At 39.4% G+C, this 13999-nt stretch overlaps 1 protein-coding gene across 1 annotated transcript in view; it reads right to left on the bottom strand.

The window, feature by feature from the left end:
• ADARB2 (adenosine deaminase RNA specific B2 (inactive)) overlaps positions 1-13999 on the bottom strand; it is a 748635-nt gene that overhangs the window by 148057 nt on the left and 586579 nt on the right. The window contains exon 5 of the mRNA XM_089668727.1: positions 4538-4649. Coding sequence (XP_089524853.1) covers positions 4538-4649 — 112 coding nt within the window. The remainder of the gene's footprint in view (positions 1-4537; positions 4650-13999) is intronic.

Raw genomic sequence — 13999 nt, 5'->3', positions numbered from 1 at the left:
TGCTACAAAACGCCTTATGCACCCGGGTGATTTGGTCGTATATCATAAAAACTGGGTGTTTTGGGTGTGCAGGAAGGACAGGTGCAGCATATAACTCGTTGCCAGCAGTCTGTCATAAGCAGTATTGGCCAGGAAATACATGGTGGATATACGAAGCAGAGAGTACAGGAAGTTATCAGCTCACAGGATTTCTGGCTTGATTAACAGCTAATGTTTTTGGTATAGCTAACTCTTAATGGTATATTTGACTAAAAGGGAGCAAATACGAGATCCGTATTGTTAGAGTTTACATATACTTCAAGCTACATGAAGAAAAGAAACCCTAAATTGCTATATGGTAGAGGTACCCAGCTACTAACCTCTCTAAAGCTATTCAAATAATGGTTTCGGTTGTGCATGTATAAGACATAAAAAAATTGAAAACTAATGCATACACTATATACATTACATATACATCTGAAATACAAATCCCGCTGTTGCAAGAATCCCTTCAATGGGAATTTACACCGAGCAATTGCAGGCGCATCTCCTAAATACACTGCGATTCCCGGCATCTCAGGATGCAGGTGTACAAAATACACTGGACACCTAATATCCCGTTCATCCAATCATATTACTGACCTCATAAATCCACACAGTCACCTATAAATCACAAATCATCCTCATAATCAATATGCATTACTGCAACTTCAACCCCTAAAAAACATTTATTACAGTATATTGTATTACCGACACTACTAGCGCTTCAGAGGAGTATTTCATGGCTGTTAAGGAGAGAAACATTGTAAATCAACATTAAGTGGAAATGGATGGCATTTATTATTTTCTCCTGCCCTGTGAAATTCAATTCTGATATTGTCAGGGTATTCTGATGGAAGTGCTAAATCATACTTAGAAATCTCAAGCAAAAGAAACGATAAAATAAAATAAAATAAAACAGAGCACACACCAATTATTTGCTGAACTTGGAAAATTGACATTAATAAATGAAGGAATACATATATAATTATCTATCTATCTATCTATCTATCTATCTATCTATCTACCTACTTATCTATCTTTCTATCTATTGTTTCTACATGAATCTTCCCAAACAAAAAGGCTTGTTTCATGTAGTTACAAAGGCCACTGCTTTCGTAAAACCTTTCCTTTTTCTCTTCAGTTAGTCCTTGCTTAAAGTAGTATTAGGCCTGGTTCACATCTTGGTGTAGTGGAAATGCAGGCAAAAATGTGCATTTATGCCGCTGTTGAAAGAATGAAAACAAAATATCTTTATTGGCACTACAAAAATAGGTAGCAGTCATGTATCTTGTTGAACATTTTCTGTGTGACAAAATGCGTGAAAAATGAGTGTCACTAAATGCACTTGGATCAGTGCCAAAATCTGGTACATGAGCTTCTTTAGCGGGTTTATAGAGCGGAGGGAGGCTCATTCAAATGAATGGTGCCACTCCAAAAACACGCAAAAAACAGGAAGGGGTTGATTTACTAAAGGCGAATAGATTGTGCGCTTTGCAAGTGCAGTCACACTCTGCAGGGGCATTTACTCCAGATCTTAGTATATGTGGTGAAGCTTCACTTTGCAAAAAATACCCAATCACATGCAAGGAAAAAAAACAGCATTGTTGCTTTTACATGATTGGATGATGGAAGTCAACAGAATATCCCCTCATTTACTATGCTTTGGAGCAAATACCCTTGCAGGGAGCAACCGCACTTGTCTATTTGCCTTTAGTAAATCAACATGACTGAGCATGATAAAATAAGCATTCCCCAGTAAAAAGTTTAAAATGTCTTACACTTGCACTTTACCCCAGCTCTCACAGTGCTACTTCCCTGGTGCTGGAAAGAGTTAACAGTAGGCAATTCAGATTTGACCCTGCTGTTAGCTTGGAAAAGAGAGGGGAGAAAGAGGAGGGAGGAGCAGGGAGTGTCTTGCCATCCTAAGCTATAGAGCTGTGTGTTTCTATTGATGCACGCAGTGTAGAGGGACTCAACTCCAGTCCCTGCATGCGATGGTAGCTACATAGGACACTGCAAGAGAAAGAAGCCACTCTAAAACAGGAAACATGAGGCAGCAGTCAAACATTGGAACATAGAGACTAATATCACTTTAAGTCCAAACATTTGATCAACAATCTTTAGGGCTATGTGTTTTTTTCATGAAGTCCTGATTCATTAAACGATAAGTCCACCAATCCATACAAATCCTTAGTAACACCTCATCTGGAATATGCAGTTCAGTTTTGGGCACCAATTCACAAAAAGAACATTGGGGAACTGAATAAAGTACAGAGAAGGGCAACCAAACTGATAAGAGGCATGGAGGAGTTCAGCTATGAGGAAAGGTTAGAGGAACTGAATTTATTCTCTCTTGAGAAAAAGAGATTAAGGGGGGATATGATCAACATGTATAAATACATCAGGGGTTCATATAGCGAATTCGGTGTAGAGTTATTCACCCTGAGGTCATCACAGAGGACAAGAGGGCATTCTTTACGTCTGGAGGAAAAGACATTTAATCTCCAAACATGGAAAGGTTTCTTCACAGTGAAAGCTGTGAAAATGTGGAATAGACTCCCTCAAGAGTTGGTTCTGGCCAGCTCAGTGGATTGCTTTAAAAAAGGCCTGGATTCTTTCTTAGATACACAGAATATAACTGGATACTAACATTTATAGGTAAAGTTGATCCAGGGAATATCTCATTGCCTCTCGGGGATCAGGAAGGAAGTTTTTCCTCCGCAGGAGCAAATTGGATCAGGGTTTTTTTGCCTTCCTCTGGATCAACTGTGGGTATAGGATTATAATTTTTTTTTTAATGGTTGAACTGGATGGACTTTTGTCTTTTTTCAGCCAGACTAACTATGTAACCAAGTTCCACACAATCCTAACCTGATTTTTTTTGTATGTATACTCTACTTTTTTTCTTTTACAGATACATTTTCACATCTGCACATCTGGGGGCCACCTCCCTTGTGCAGCTTTTGCAGCTGAAGGCTGAATTGGCCTGATAATGATGTTTCTATTAAATCAGGATTTACACAACACTGCAATGAGCACAGTCAGATACTGGAGAGCAGGCTTAGAAAAGTGACAGCTGGAGCAGAGCTGTCAGTTAGTACTCAGTCAGCCTGTCTGTACTTGGTCAGAGAGACTGACTGAGTACTAACTATTTAACCACTTGCCGTCCGCCTGCTGTTTATAAACGGCAGGGCGGCAGCACTCCAGGGGCTGGTTGCCGTTAATAAACGGCACCCGCTTTTTCTAGCTGTGCGCGCTCCCTGGGAGCGCGCAGCACCGCGATCCGGTGCGCGCTATGTCCTCCGGACACAGTGAAACACCGATTATTGGACGGGACCTCTGTACGAGGTCCCGATCATGTGATCACTGATTGGCTGGTGCAGCTGTGCATGGTAGCCAATCAGATTCCGACTTCAGCTTGTTCAATTAAGCTTTGGCAATATAACCTGGAAGCTGATTGGTTTCTATGCAGGACCGCACCAGATTTTGCACGCTCCAGTTTTAGTAAATAACCCCCATAGTGTTATGCTTGAGATGGTGTTTGCTACAAGTGCTTCAAGCTCCCTGTTTGCCTGCCTTGTTCCTGTTTCTTGACCTTTACCTTCGCCTGCTCCCGGTCTGCCAACTAGTGTGGATTTCCTTGTTATTGACCTTGGATTTGACTTTGGACTGCTCTCTGAACCCTGCCTGCCTTGTGACCATGGATTTGATCCTGACTCTCTGAACATTGCCTGCCCAGAACCCAGTCTGCCATTGGACTACTCCTCCTATCTGCCAACCACAAGTGCCTGATTGCTATGCAGTGGGGTAGCTAGGCACTATAGAATTGTGTATAAGACCTGGGGGCAACTGAGTTCCAGTAGGCCTGCCTGCCTTATGGGAAATAAGTGAAGAACACAGAGCCAGCTATAGTGCCTGACCACCAACGCTAGGGGTAGGCATAGCAGGAAGGAGATCAGACAGGGAGAAAATACATGTGAACACTAGCACACACATCTATAATTGAGAGGGGAGGCTACATTATTATAACAGCTTCAGAGTGGAGATTTAGATTTTTTTTTTCAAACCCATATTCCTGGCTGGTGCTCTTGGAAAAGTCAACAGTGGCAACTCCAATATTTTTATCATTTCATGTTCCTTTGCTTATTGTTTTTTCTCTCACAATTTCCTAACATCTGTGTATGGTGTCAGACTGTGTTTGTACAGCAAATACCTTTCTGCTTTGAACACAATATTCCTCCATGCTGTTTTGCTCTGCCCTCCATCGCTTACCCTTTTTTACAAAAATACAATGTGGGAGGGACAAGGTTTGACCCGGCTATGTGAAGACAGCTATTTCCTACTTCTTTGGGTTTTTATTCTATTAGAGGAATTGCCTTGGAGCTGTGATAATGAATGCTTCTTCAAACTGATAGAACTAGTAAACTGCAAGGAATAACATGATCCATTTTGATTTTGACCTCAGCGGATCACACAACAAATAGCCCTTATATTATAAAAAAAAAGCTTTTCTTACCTCTGGTCATTATGATGGCTGCTAGGGCTTTGTGACGTGCACATACTGAGAAATTGTCAGTTAGCTCCTGGAATTTCTGCATTACCAGCTTGTATATGGAATCTGCAAAGTCCTAGAACATAAGAACACATAATAGTGAGTGCCAGGCCCCTTCTAAAAAAATAAAATGCATGAAAAAAATGAAAGGCTATGTAAACCTAACAATGACCTTCTTGGGGTTGATTTACCAAATGTAAATAGGCTGTGCACTTTGCAAGTGCAGTTGCTCCAGAGCTTAGTAAATTAGGTAAAGCTTCACTTTACAAAGAATACCTAATCACATGCAAGGTAAATAAAAAAAATGCATTTTGGCTTTTGATTGGATGATGGAAGTCAGCAGATCTCAGGAGAAACTGCACTTGCAGAGTGCACAGTCTATTTACCTTTCATAAATCTGCCCCCTTGTATTTATTCCCTTTTTGGGCTGCTCAACTTACTATTGAAAGTGATTTGTTATATCTGTTCAATGAGTGCAAAAAAATACCCACTGATCCTGCCAGAAATCAAAAGCTGATGACTTCTTGTGCTGCATTATTATCAGTTACATTGTTCCCAATTATCTTCCTCCCCTCTGTGTTAAAGAGAGAGGGACAATGCTGCTTCTTCATAGAAACAATACGGTGAGTGAGCGCTGTCAGTACAAGGACTGGTAAGCTGCAATTTACATTTTATTCTTTTATGCTTTAAAGAAAAAATTGTAATGGCTAGATGACTGGGTCAGAGCAACTCCAAAACTGCAGCTCTTCTCGGATGTTCCAGGTCCACAGTGGTCAGGACCAACCAAAAGTGGTCCAAGAAAGGAAACTCGGCGAACTGGTGACAGGGTCATGGGCGGTCAAGGCTCACTGATGCACATAGGGAGCGAAGGCTGGCCCATGTAGTCCAATCCAATAGAAGAGCTAATGTAGCTCAAATTGCTGAAAAAGGTAATGCTGGTTCTGATAGAAAGGTTACAGAACACACAGTTTGTTGCATATGGGGCTGCAGAACTGCAGACTGGTCAGGGTGCCCATGCTGAGCTGTGTCCACAGCCAAAAGAACCTACAATGGGCACATGAGCAATAGAACTGGACTATGGAGCAATGGAAGAAGGTAGCTTGGTCTGATGAATCCCATTTTCTTGGCCATCATGTGGATGGACAGGTGCGTATGCGTCACTTACCTGGGGATGCAGTATGGGAAGAAGGCAAACCAATGTGATGCTTTGTTTAGTGGAGTGTATCCTTCAATTAATTAGGGCTGTTTTGGCAGCAAAAGGGGTACCTACTCAATATTAGGTGGTTGGTCATGTTATGGTGGGTGGCCATAATGTTATGACTGATCGCATACCATAGCTTGGAAAGTTAAATGGAATCCATCAAGATAGTTGTATCAAGGCAGCCAATGGCAACTTAAGTTTGCAGTGCAAATTACAGGTGCATAATTTCTATCCTTTCTTTTTTACTGAGGCTGACTTACTAAAGAATTTGAGAATGCTCACACAAATTATTAATTTGAATATTCACTTTAATTATCCAATCGTATAAAAACGCAAATCCCTGTTTACTCATTTCATTTGAAGATTCTCATCTCCTGTAAAATTGGCCTCAATCCAGATCGGTAGATAAAAGCAAGGATGACAATGACAGCTGTAGAGCATGCACCCTCAAAACCTCAAAGTCATCAGCGGCATCTCTCATATTTCTGTCCAGACAGATCCCCCATCCCCAAATGAATACCTAAATATTGCTTTTACTTGTACAGCTTTAAAAAATCATTTAAAACAAGTGAAAAGCTAACAATGTTCATACAGAATTCAGACAAAGAAACGAACAAGCTGGAAAGGGTCAGCAGGGGAGGTAATAAATAAATAAAGTTTAGACGAAGCACAAGATATTTTCCTCCAGGTCTTTATTATTTCAACATTGTTTTATCTAAATGTTTTATGGAGTGATGAGAGAGGGACAATTCATCAATAGCTGTTTACTGACTGCCAGAAGCACTTGTGGCTGCCAAATGGCTGCTACGGAGACTCACTGATTTGTTACCGCTTGCAGGCTCTTGGGGGCATACAAATTAAACAGCATTATATCAGAGTTGGAATAAAATTATATGTATGACATGCTTGATCATAAATGTAGTGACAGCTGGATGTGGCTGGGATTGTCACAGGTCTCTGCCTGAGCAATGAAGTGGACTCTAGGCAGAACGGGTCAAAATGTTACTTGGGTCATTGGTGAGTGGAAGACAAATGCTAAAAGGCATTTATAAAGTCTGCAGGTCTAGCAGAGTAACCATCATAGTTTGGCCTCTCCCTTATGTATTAAGTGATAGCAAAGAACTGATTTCCTATTTTAAGGGTATATTTATCCAATTTCAAAACCTCCTTCATCCAAACATGTTAAAGAGGACCTGAACTATGATGACTGTGTCCAACAGACAGTGTAAAACAAAGGAACATGACTAATTACCAGTATTGCTGGAGCTCTCATCTTATCCTTTGCCCATCGTATGTAACTGTCATTCTGTAGTCAGAGTGACTGTAAATAGTGAGCATACTTAGTACACTGTACTGGGTGAGGTGTGATCATTTAGTTAGGTCTGCTCTGCGTGCTTAGGTGCTGCTAGTCTGCCTGTAGCTTCCTCTGTATCCAGGAAACTGTAGAAGTAGAAGTTTGTGGGTGATAGGTGTGGCGTTATGCAGATGGCAGCATGAATATTGATATAGCCTCAGCTTATCTCAGAGAGAAGGGCTTCCGATGGCATGTTAGGTAACTGTATATATTCAGTGAGCATACCGGGCACTGGGTCTTTCCTGCATAGAATCGTCCAAGTCTAGGAGAGGGCAATTTGCCCTCCCAGGCATCTACTGCCATGTGACCTCAGGTGGGCTGTCTGAGGGCCTAAACTGCTGAGACCTGGGCTCTGATATGCTGACTGAGGAGCTGTCTACGGATGATATGGTCTGGTATTATGGAGGAAGGTGTCAATCTAATCTTCGGCCTTGTGAGTACAGACATCCCTAAGTTATCTTAGAGATTGTGTGCTGTTTTACCCACTCTGATGATAGGAAGCCAACTGTAGGTCTAGTAAAGGGAGCACCAGCTGGTGCTACAAAAATCTTTTTCCACCTGGGCTACTTGTAAAGGGACATTGCACTGGAGTTCTAAAGAAGTTACTACTACTATTACTACCGCTGTTATTACTACTACGTGCTACTACTACCTTAAAGCTGCAGTCCACTGTTTGATTCAAGCATGGACTCTGACATAGCTTGCCTGGAAGAACAGACAAAGTCCTCAATGTACATAGTTCCTATTTTTGGAATATCCCACTCGTCTCCCTCATTCTTATCCCAATTTTCCAAAAACAAAAACAACAAAACAACACCCCTAGACTGATTATAGGAGAAACATTTGAATGAGCCTATATGCCTGGCTGCAGGGCAAAGTAACTCCGGAGGACCTGGACAGTATTCCTGTGGCTCCTATGGGAGTAGCACAACCTTGCAGATCTGGTGCCTGGAGCAGATTTTTTAAATTCAAATTTATTTTAGTAATAATCAGGACTTCTTTGTCAGAGAATGGTTGCAGGCACAAACAATCCCTCTTCACTCTGGAGAAGGGCAGTAAAGCAATGCATGGAGCACACTTCGCAGAGTTGTGGCTATAGCCATGTACAGGACTCAGAATTATCAATTTTTTTTTAATTAAACCCTCCTACTATATATACTTTTTAGCCTACTTTAAGGGAGAACTTCATAAAATGAAGCAATTACTTAGCAACCAATCAACACTATGGTCACAGGTATTGGTGGTCAGTGGCTGGAAGTAAAAATAACCCCTCAGCATTGGTGGTTAATGGTTGACTTTAAAAAATAACCCTTCCTCCAATCCCCAGTGGCCAGCGACTGCATATATATATAGCTCCCCTGGCACTGGTGGCAGGCTGGAACAAACGCCCCCCAGCACTGGCTGGAACAACACTGGTTGTCAACGGCAGGCTGTAACAGCAATTCTCCCTCCAGCATTGGTGGTCAGTGGCTGGCTGTAACCAGGGCCACCATCAAAAATTGTGGTGACCCTACTACCTTTTTGTTGGTACCCCTCTATCTCCATGGCAAAAAAAAATAATTCCCTACTAGTTTAGCGAGGAAATATTCCCATATATTTTCTAGTAGTCCAATGGGGACATCTGTACAAAACCACACAACACACCTGTCCTGTACGCAGCTGTCAAGGAGGTTTAACTTTTTTTCTGCCTGTAAATGCCCCTCTATGTTAGCCTATATGTCCTTGCATGCATAGGCATTAACAGGTGTTTAGAGACAGAAAAAAACCCTATCACTTGCATGTTCAGGAGAAGAGCATTTTGATGTAAAAAAAAGCTAGATGTGCCTAAACACATGTAAATGTGTGTAATACACCTATACCCTAGGCACATTTAGTACTTGAGAGTTCATTCATTCTAATGGCCAGAATTAATTCATACTCTGGCCAGTGGAATGAATGAAGGTCCAAATGCTTTATACGTATAGGCGTGTTTTTTACGCTGCTTTTTTCTCTCCTGGAGCAAAGGCATTCAAAGGAGGGAAAAAAAAGGCCTGTGTCCATGAGGCTTAAAAAAAAGAATCCCGCATATGCTGCCCCCTTGCCAGATTCTGAGCACATGGCCCAGGTGAAGGCAGGGAAATGCGTAAGAGAATAATGGCAGTCTGCCACAACATGCACCTAGGTGTAGGCAGGGACTATTATTATTCCTGATAGAAGCTTCCAATACGCATGCACCATGCAGTTTGATCAAAATAGAGTTTAGTTCTGGTAAGGCCAGGGTAGAGGAGGTCTTACCCTTTAAGTTGCCTTTGTAGGCCTTCCCATTGTCTGCTCTGTTTGAGAGAGAGTTTTTCTGGTTGGGTTGGGAGCTCTTTAGCAAGCATTACAATTTAACCATTGTAGTTTTTTTAAAGTAAATTATATATGAAACAAACGAGCAAAGATTTTCATTAACAGCCTTTTGGGTAATACTGGCATTCTATGTGTGTCTCAAAAAGATATTAAATCAATAGATTATACAAAAGCAAGCCTTTTAGTAAACATTTTTCATGCAGTCATGGCCTCTGGGTTTATTGGATAAAATATCTGAAAGGTTAGATTTGCATACTGGTAGCAGCAAACAGTCCTGAAAACTTGCAAAGAAATGTGATTTTATGCTGAGTGTTATTTGAAGTTATTTAATATCCTCTTAGTGTCATATTTTATTCTGTGTTTGCGTTATAGATTATATTAGTGTCACATATAGACAGGTTTATTTGTATCTGGTCTCTAGTAAACAGGTCTTACTACAGGATGAAAAAATTAATTTAGAGCATGGTGTCCTAGAAAAATATAAATAATGACATCATTTTCAAAAGGTGACTGGCACCAAAAATATTATAGAATTATTGCAATGTACAATGGTGTTGAAGGAAACAAAAGTGCCCCACTGGAAGTGGCAAAGGTTTATATATTTCATATGCAGACTCCTTTACACTGTGCAGTCCAGCAATCAGGAAAGCAAACGGAGATAGAAAAGGACAGAGAGAACTGTGCACATCGGAGGGCATAGTGTGGTGCTAGAAACATGGATATATAAATATATTAAGCACTTCAATACCAGGCACTTTCACCCACTTCCGGCCCAGTCCAATTTTCAACACTGTCGCCTTTTGAACGAAAATTGCATGGTCATGCCACACTGTAGTCAATTAAAATGTTTATAATTTTTTGGGACAGTTAGAGGTTTATTTTGGTGGTATTTAATCACCACTGGGTTTTTTCCTTTTGCTAAACAAACAAAAAAAGACCAAACTTTAAAAAAAATAAAAGTTTTTCTTAGTTTCTGTTATTAAAGTTTGCAAATAAGTATTTTTTCTTCTTCAGTAATGTGCGCAGATGACGCTGCATTGATGGGCACTGATGAGGCTGCACTGGTGAGGCAGCACTGATGGATACTGATGAGGCGGCAGTGATGGGCACTGATAAGTTGCACTAATAGGCAGGACTGATGGGCTTTGATAGGCAGCATTGATGGGCACTGATATGCTGCACTGATGGGCTGTGATTGGTCCTTTACCCTGATCTGTGATCATCTGTGACACAGCAGTCACAGAATATGCCCGATGCATGCTCAGGGTGTGCAGGGGGCAGGGTTCTGGAAGGATGTCCATGGACGCCCTCCCAGAACTGAATGACCATGATGTAGCTGTCGTTTAACTATGGCATACACGGCAAGCGGTTAAACTGAAATATTTTATTTACAGGTAATGACTTCCTATACATGTGGGCTTTTAGATAAAGCAGCTCTTCATACAAAATTGAAGTACCACTTATCCTGTTCCTTCCCTAGTTTGCAGCCTTTTTTATTTTCGGGGAGTAGGTTCCTTTTTTGGCAGGTACCAACTCCAACTTTCTCAATGCTTGCCTAATCAAGGAAGACATCACCAACAGAGCCCTACAGAGATTGAATCTTTTGGATGGTTTCATTCTACAGCATCTACTTACCTGCATGGATGTCAGATTTGGAGCAGTGCCTGTGTCCATGTAGCTGCTGCATCCCAAATGACATTAATGGGATTTGCTGCAAGGGCAAGCACAGGGCACTTTGTCCATCCCCATGAGGGTGAACAAAGCCCTCCATGAGTGTACACTTTTGTACGCCCTGTCTGAATGAGGCCTTAACTTTATAACTATTACATCTGATAATACATTATTGGCAATTGAGTTTATAAAGCATTTCACAATACTTTGGGTTTACTAAAGCGGCCATAGATGGGTCAAATCTTTTCTAAGAATTTTGTTTGAATTTTGCACCATTAGTGGGTCACAGAAACAACAGATTTTCGTGCTACCATCAAATCTGAGTGATCGGGCATGTTGGAAATTTTTTTGAAACACGAACGAATTTCCAATCAATGATGGGAGACTCATGCGGGAAATATAAACGAAAAAGAAATGAGCATGAGCTGTGACCTGGAAAGAAAAGAACATTCTTGGCCTCGAAAATTCTTTTCTGTAGCAACATGAGATTGCTAGGTTGGCTGAATTTCATGATTTGATCGAAGGCTAGGTTGGCTGAATTTCAAAATCAATGGTGGCACCATCAGATTATAAAACTCGCAAAATTTCCAATTTTCTAAAGAAAATTAATTTGGAATTTGGCCCATGTATGGCCTGCATAAAGCTGGCGCACTCAGAATCTGGTGCAGCTGTGCATGGTAGCCAGTCAGTTCTAACCTCAGCTTGTTCAATTAAGCTTTAGCAATAAAACCTGCTATCTGATTGGTTTCCATGCAAAAGTGCACGATATTCAGAGTGAGGCAGCTTTAGTAAATGCTTGAAAATCACACGTTGAAAGCTCATTAGATCACTAAATTATTGCTTATGTTTATATTCTATAGTTTTTTTATAGACATTGCAGTTAGTTTCGTTATGAATTGAAATTAGGATGAAATTTTCCCGATTAATTCCGGATCACAATAATAACAAATTTCAACAAATCCAAAATTAACTATATCAAAACAAATTATCTGAATTAAAATTTGAAAATTAGTTTGTAAATAAATTTGAATTTGAAAATGAATTTGAAATGGAAATATATTACAATAAATACAGAAATGTATAAAAGTACTAGAATAAAAAATTGAAACTGAAAAAAGATGAAGTTTCCTACTTAGGCTGCTGAATAGAATAGAGTAAGATAGAACAGAATAGAATAGATAAGAATGCAATATAATATAAAAGGATAGAATGGAAAAGAACTGAATAGAATAGAACAAAACAGAATATAAAGAAACAGAATAGAACTAAATAGAATAGAAAATAAAGGAATAGAATAGAATAGAACAAAACAGCATATAATAGAAAAGAATAGAACAGAAAAAGACAGAATAGAATAAAATAAAATATAGAATACAATAGAATGAATATAGCTGTCTTCCGAAATTCAAATTTTGAATGATAAAATTTTAAATTTGAATTTTGAATCAATTTGAAAATAACAAATATACGAAATCAATCTGAATATACGAAACAAACTCCAAAAATGAATTATTCTAACATAATGAATATCACTTAATGAAATTATTAACTTAACAAACAAAATTTACTATTTAGTATCTATAAATGTATTCCGAAAAAGTTGATATACAATTAAATAAAAATGATAATTCCTAGTAACCTTGCACATCGCACATACTCTATTATTTTATTTTCCCATAATGTAGTTATTGTGCACTACAAAGCAGTTCTGGAACATTTAATCAACTTGCACCAAACAGGAAAAATGCTCAGCATTTATTGTTTGACTATGATTTCCACTGATATCAATATTGTAGGGTCAAACCTGCATCTGGCAACCAATAACCAGATGAAGGTTTTTTGCTGAACTCTAACCCTCAAGACTTTCCCTACAGGGACACATATGAGTCTTGCTGCATTCCTGAATAATTCAACGTATTACGGCACTGTGCCCTGGTCACAGCATTATAGGTGCTTTAGGACAAGCCTCTGGTGTCAAGCTGTTATACTAGAAAAGATATTAAATTAGCAGAAATAAATGTATTTTTGAGTACATGAACACAATAAAGCGACCTGTGCTAGGGGGAATGAATCTGAAACACAAGGCTTTGTCTATAGAGCTACAAATTACATTTTACATTCATGTTACTGATATGACCCAAAGCAGTATTAAACCCACAACCAAAAATATAATATATTGCAGCTTACCAATCATTGGATGTAATGTTTGTATTTTTTTCTGTTGAAAACTAACAGACTTATTGGTTGGATCACCACATGAAAATAAAGGAAAGAAAGCTTAAAGAATATGTAAACCCAACATTTCATAATCCTGATAAGTGTCTTTTGTACCATGTACTTGTATGAAAAATCAGCCTGTTTTCTTTGTATTGCTTCCTTTGTGTGAAATCCCTGGTGTTCTTGCCAGTCCCTCTGCTTTTCTATTAAAAACTGACCACACTAAGCAGGAAAACACAGCATGGTCAGTTCTATAGCTGTGCTGGGAGCTACTCCAATGATCAGGTTTGTGCTCCACAACCATACACTGGGAAGTTCAGTGTATGGCTGTTTCTCTTCTTCCAGCTCTTATGCAACTGAGAACAGAGGGAATGTAATCACTTATAAAAAAGCCAAAAAAAGGTATTTATAATGTTTTTTTATATCTATACACAAATGTTTTGCCTTTCATTTATATTTTAACCACTTTCTCACTGGGCAATTTCACTCCCTTCCTGCCCATGCCAATTTTCAGCTTTCAGCTTTGAATTACAATTGCACATAAGATTTGTATAATTTTTTGAGACATGTAGAGCTTTCTTTTGGTGGTATTTAATCACCACAGTGTTTTTTTAATTTTTTGCTAAGCAATTAAAAAAAGACCAAAAATTTT

This window comes from Staurois parvus, unplaced genomic scaffold, assembly GCF_062004578.1.
Source record: "Staurois parvus isolate SC_StPar_1 unplaced genomic scaffold, SC_StPar_1.0 ptg000061l, whole genome shotgun sequence".
NCBI classification, from domain to species: Eukaryota; Metazoa; Chordata; class Amphibia; order Anura; family Ranidae; genus Staurois; species Staurois parvus.
This window is presented reverse-complemented; position numbering and strand designations above follow the sequence as displayed.